At 36.0% G+C, this 6,224-nt stretch overlaps 1 protein-coding gene across 1 annotated transcript; it reads right to left on the bottom strand.

Annotated features, from left to right (window-relative positions):
• Nucleotides 1–1,432: 1,432 nt before the first annotated feature.
• Nucleotides 1,433–6,224, bottom strand: LOC117918581 (potassium transporter 5-like). The gene is made up of 8 exons (XM_034835336.1): nucleotides 5,929–6,224; nucleotides 5,589–5,817; nucleotides 4,763–5,011; nucleotides 4,112–4,162; nucleotides 3,255–3,515; nucleotides 3,006–3,173; nucleotides 2,667–2,921; nucleotides 1,433–2,553 (listed from the first exon to the last, which is right to left on the bottom strand). Exons 1-8 carry the CDS (start codon nucleotides 6,073–6,075, stop codon nucleotides 1,592–1,594), a joined length of 2,322 nt encoding a protein of 773 aa, XP_034691227.1. The 5' UTR covers nucleotides 6,076–6,224; the 3' UTR covers nucleotides 1,433–1,591.

Below are 6,224 nucleotides of genomic sequence, written 5' to 3'. Positions count from 1 at the left end.
TGTCACCAAACTTTATCGCTGATATCTGTTTCATGTCACAACCAGCTACACCAAAATCAAAGTGACTTCTTCATTAGCACTGCATTCCATCACAATAAAAATTACAGCGTCCTCAAGATTTTCTTTGACAATTTACACAATCTGCACCATGCTGAGGGGAAGAATGGTGCATACAGTGGACAAAAACCTATTGCCAAAATTTTTGTGACTTCATAATCTTTTCCATCCCTTGTTTGCTGGACCAGCAAAATATAAGTGGTTGCACATACGATCTCTTAATCATAGCTTCCAGTTCCAGTCAAAGTTCTATTGTTGCAAAATGACCTTACTTTGTTTTGGCATTTCTTTGGAGCCTGTCAAAAATTGGATTTTCTACTAGTTCTTTAGCTGAAGGCTGCCAAACTGGATCTGGATCCAGCATTGCCTGGTAGGATTATATAGGTGCTCTACATATGAAATGAGTATTTATCTGGCACATTAGGTCTTTGCCATAAAAGAAATTAGAACAGACAATTGATTTTGGGCCTTTGGTTTTGTTCTGCTACTTTAGGTAGCGGTTGTCCAAAATGATTGTCTTACTTCGACCCTCAGCATACTCTCTTCTATGGGTCGCTCCAGTATACATTAGGTCTTTGTCACAAAACAAAATTAGCTTAGTCGGTTGGTTTTAGGCTTTTGTCTTTGTTTTCCTACTTTAGGCGGTGGTTGTCCAAAATCATCCTCTTGACTCTTGGCATACTCTCTTCTATGGGTCATTCTTATAATCTGTTCTCTACATGTACCATATGTTACACCATGTCTAAGGAGTCCATAAGACGTAGTTCTCCCCATGAGAGTTTCTTTGATTTGAGGCCTTGATCATGGGTCTCGTCAGGGCTGTTTACCACCTCAGAAGACATTTTCTATGATCCGAAAAGGGCTTTGATTAGCCTGGAGGGTTAGCAGAAGGAGGAGATCGAGGTCAATTTAAAGGCACAGAAAGGTCTGAAAGAAGTGAAGAAGAAACGTGAAGTTCAGGGTGGGAGATGTCGATGGACATCTCCCAAATGTTTGCTTCTTGGTTTTATGCTTCTTACCTTCTATGCCCTGCCCTGACTTTTGGTTGACAACCGCGTGGTTGATTTTATGAATTAGTAAATGAAATTATGAGTGTCCTTCTTCCCCATTTATTTTCCAAATTTGTGAATGGTTGATATCAGAAACCAATAATTTGTTCTTCAAGTTTTGAATTTTCTAAATTTATAATATTTTTTATGGTATTAATTAAAAGATATTTTTGGAAAGATGACTTCCAATTATATTCCTTTACAAATTTAAAAATATTTTTTGAAAATATATATATATATATATATATATATATATATATATATATATATATATATATATATATATTAAATCCTCATTCCATATCTATACCTTCACTACAAACTTCTTTCTTGTTATCAAGCCTTCCGGATTGAATTTTGGCTAATACATGCTTGAGAAGAGAAGTACTGCTGCTACAATTTTTTTTAGCTACTCTAGCTAGCTACAAGCAGCCTTATCACTTGATACTAATGAGACTTTTTGTTGATCATCGTCTTCCCATGTTTCAAAGCTCATATATCATTCCCACTTTCAACATACGTTTGTGTGGAATGTCAAATACCTTTTCTGTCTGTCTCAAATTCTTCTTCAAGATATTATAGCCAACATTTATCAAAACTTTTTTCCCTAATTTGGAGCCTTTCTCTGCCATCACCTCAGTCTCACCGATCAAGTGCACCACACCAGCTCGTGCCGCTCTATCAATTGCTTCAATATCTTTGTCAACATCCTCTTGGCGCCTTTCTTCATCAATTTGCTTTGATTCTTCGCTCTCCTTCTCACCATTAATCAACCCATCTTGCAGCTCTCCAGAAACCATGTCTTCATTACTGTGCGTTAATGTCGGGGTCATCATCATCTCTTCTCTTATGAACTCCTTCAATCTTTCAACCAGCAATCTCTCAAAAGGCTCTTCCTCGGATCGCACATCAGTGTACCCATACCTCACCACACACCGGAACACATAAAGATCGTCTGGGTTTACCCTGCGGAAGAGGAATCGTTCCTCCATTGGAACCTTGCTTATGGGGAGAGACTTGATTGAGACGAAAACAAGAACTGAATGCAAGGCAGGCACATTTTCCATGTAATGCTTGAAGATGGGCGGGATGCCATGAACAAGCTCAGAGTAGAAGATGGCCAGTCCTGGTATTCTACTAAAGTGTGTGCTCGCTACTAATTCCTTCACCATCTCAGGAGAAATCTTGTGATCCAGATCATAATAGTATTTCCTCCGGTACACATCATTCCAAATGTACATTATGGTCATCAGAACAAAGGCAAAGGCCAAGGGTAGATACCCGCCTTGATCAAACTTGTAAAGGACTGAACTTAGATACAGAAGCTCAATGCTACCAATGACCACAACATATGAGATCACAAGAAGGATATGGGTTTTCCATATCATGATCATCACAAGAACCAGAAATGATGAGGTGAGGGTCATCACGAACACCACCGCAATCCCTATACCAACAAAGAGTCATAATTATGATCATTTCAAAACAACATTAAGCTTGAAAAGTTCAAAAAAGGCCAAGAAATGAAGATATGAAACAAGGGTGAACTGTGTGGACTACCATATGCATTTCCAATCTTTGTAGTAGTCTTGAACCCAAGAGTGACCCCTACACAAGCCAGCATGAGAAGGTAATTGACCTCAGGAATGTACACTTGCCCTTCATACTTAGTTGATGTATGCACAATCTTTACTCGAGGAAAACACCCCAATGAGAGTGACTGCTGAATTATGGAGAAAGTCCCAGAAATCATTGCTTGACTAGCAATGATCGACGCGGACACAGCCACAACAAACATCGGCCAGTACAGACCATCTGCAACAGAGAAACCTCACCTCAATGAACCAATAAAAGAACAACAAGAAGACAGAAAACAGACTCCAAATCCAGAATGCTCACGTGGTATGGACTTGAAGAAAAGGTCACCAACATCCTCATGGTGTTTCCGGAGAAAGGAGGCTTGTCCAGTGTATGCCAATACAAGAGCCGGGTATGTGACAGTGCACATACTTATCTGTATCGATTGAACTGTGAAGTGGCCAACATCAGCAAACAGCGCCTCCGTCCCTACATTTTCCCAGAAACCATTGAGAATTTTCCGAGTTATTAATGGAGGAGAATTGATTAATGATCCATATATATCCAAACCTGTAATGGCGAGAACGATCCCACCAAGGGAAATCCAGGCTTGTTTCTTGTTCCTTGTGAAGTAATCGATGATGTACTTGGGATTAATGGCTTTAACGACTGTTGGATCAAACTTGATGAAGTTGTAGACCCCAATGCCACCAATTAATGCGAACCAAACACAGATTATTGGAGCAAAACTGTAGCCAACTTTGTCAGTTCCAAATCTTTGTACCATGAAGAGGCATACCAAGATGGCTACCGATATCCAAACAATCCTATCTGTTTGCACAAAGGAAAATGGTATTTAAGTTAGAATTATTATTTAAATAAAACTATCATAAATAAATTAATTTACTTTTTCAAACTGAGGAAAAAAAAAATGATCAATAGCATGCTTATATAACCATTTTTTAAAAATTATTTTCTAGTAAGAAATTTTTATTGTATTTAATCTGTGTCTCCCATGACTAAGGAAGTGGACACGTCAAAATATTATTAAAAATAATTATATGAGGATGTTATTGTAATTTGAAAGGATTATTTTTAATTTGTCAACAGTGTAAATCCATTGGTTTTTTTGTTTTTTCCTTAAAAAGGAAAAGATTCCAAGTTAACGTGGGCTGTTGAGATGTCCAAAAGCTATTAATAATTTAATATAAGCCTTGGATTCAACGCTTTTGTCTACACTTTACTATTCAAATTTGGACAAATCTCATTTATTAATTAATTTATTTACAAATCTTGTAAAAAAAAATAAAAAAATAAATAAATATATATATATATATATATATATATATATGTACAATAAAAAAATTATCCAAATATTAAATAAATAATTATTTTAGTAGTTGATTTTAAAAGTTCAGAAAGATTACCTTCCGTCATTGAATCTGTGGCTGCCTTGATGCCATCCACAGCAGATAAAACTGTGATATGCAAAGTCAAATGTCAAATATACAATAAGACTATGTTTGGTTGAACAAATTTGAAAGAAAATACAAAAGAAAAGTAGAAGAAAAAAAAATGAAGAAAAATAAAAAATAGATTAAAAGTTGATAAATTATTTTTTTTTGTTACTTCAAACTCATTTTATTTATTTTAACTCATTAATATAAAGATTAAATAATTTAAAAATATATAAAAATTTTAATTAGTTTTAATTATATTTTATTTTCTTTTATATTTTTCATAAGACAACCAAACATGAAAAAAAATCATTTTCCTTTATATTGTTTTTTCTTTCTTAGTATTTTCCGGGAGCCAAACACAATTAAGAGAGTGAAAGACGAAACCCATTTTTTTTGTAAACTAAAATCCAACTAAATTAATTTTGGTAACAAAAATTTGTAAAAGGAAAAGCCATTTATTATGAAAGAAAGAAACCTTCTAATCTCAAACTAACTAAAAAAAGATGATGTAAATTATGCTGGTTTTTGACATTCCAAAGTAAGAAAAGTATTTCGAAATTAAAAAGGATGAAAAAAAAGAAATAGGATAAAGAAAATAAAGTAGGAAATTAAACTAACCTGAGATGCAAGGAGTGAGGACACCATCACCAATCACCATGGAAGTGCCAAGCATTGTAGCAAACAACAGAAAGAACTTAGCAAAGTTGCTCTTCTCTAGCTTAGACTTGAGCTTTGATGCCCTCTGCAGGCTTTTACTAGGCAGCTCCAACCGGAAATTGGAGACTTCTCTGTCCTCAGCCTGTTGACTAGGGATCAACCCCACCTTGGCATATCGGCATATAAGAGAATACAAAGCAAATGTCCCTCCTGTGATATTCATCAGTGTTTAAAAGAAGTGTATAAATTCTAAGCTTAATGGGCTATTTTCCTTTCTCTTTTTTTTTTTTTTTTTTTTTTTTTTTTTTTTTGAGTTATATAATGTGACCATATATTTAGGGTTGAAAGGGCAGAAAATATCTTCTTTTTTTTTTAAAAAAAAAGAAAGATTCATTGGACTGAGTGCACAACTGTTGATCATTGATTAAGCACATACGAAGGAAGTTTCCCTTCCCCAGTTGGAGCCTGCATGGTTATTTTAATGGGTAAGTCACACAATTTGATGCTTCACAGTTGGCTTTCAAAGGTGTTTTCCACTCATCTCATCAATGATCAACACTAGAAAAAATGGCAAAAAAAAAAAAAAAAATCAAGAAATTAATAAACCATTTTACCTTGTTGGTTTGGAAAAGTTTTAAGATCAAAGTGGCATCTTTCTAATAAGAAACGATGATGGTTTCGAGCCATAAAAGAAAACAAAAAAGAAAAAGGAAAGATAGAAAAAGAAGATCAAAGTAGGATTCATTTGAATTAAAATCAAAGGTCATTAATGATGATGAGCTCTCACCATCGCCATTATCGTTGGCCTTCAAAACAATCAAGACGTACTTGAAGAGAGGGATGAGGGTGAGGGTGTAGAAGATGAGAGAAAGAACCCCCAGAATATCATCATTATGTTGGACACCATCAGTGAAAGTGCTTGCATACACGTACAAAGGCGAAGTTCCAATGTCCCCATACACTATTCCAATGCTCTGAAACGCCAGGTGCAGTATCACAGACCAGTTCTTGGTGCCCTTCAAAACAGAAAATAAATAAATAAAAAACATCAATCTCCTCTTCCCCAGTTGCTATGCATGCAGATATATAATAACAGGAAAATCATATCAGGATGGGGGGGTGCAGACCCTGGAGCCATGGTGGCTATGGCCATGGACAGTCCCGGACTCCATATCTAAGGAGTCCATACGACGTAGTTTTCCCCATGAGAGTTTCTTTGATGTGAGGCCTTGATCATGGGTCCCGTCAGGGCTGTTTACCACATCAGAAGACATTTTCTATGATCTGAAAAGGGCTTGGATTGGCATGGAGGGTTTGCAGAAGATGGAGAGGCCAATTTAAAGGCACAGAAAGGTCTGGAAAGAGTGTGAAGAAGAAACGTGAAGTTCAAGGTGGGAGATGTTGATGGGCATCTCCCCAATGT

The sequence above is a fragment of the Vitis riparia genome, chromosome 7, assembly GCF_004353265.1.
Source record: "Vitis riparia cultivar Riparia Gloire de Montpellier isolate 1030 chromosome 7, EGFV_Vit.rip_1.0, whole genome shotgun sequence".
NCBI lineage: Eukaryota > Viridiplantae > Streptophyta > Magnoliopsida > Vitales > Vitaceae > Vitis > Vitis riparia.
This window is presented reverse-complemented; position numbering and strand designations above follow the sequence as displayed.

Coding starts and splice junctions, on each gene's coding strand:
- LOC117918581 (XM_034835336.1), bottom strand. CDS start 6,075: ATGTCTTCTGATGTGGTAAACAGCCCTGACGGGACCCATGATCAAGGC. Junction 5,818..5,928: donor ATAGCCACCATGGCTCCAGG/GTCTGCACCCCC, acceptor TCTGTTTTGAAG/GGCACCAAGAACTGGTCTGT. Junction 2,554..2,666: donor AAAGATTGGAAATGCATATG/GTAGTCCACACA, acceptor TTGTTGGTATAG/GGATTGCGGTGGTGTTCGTG.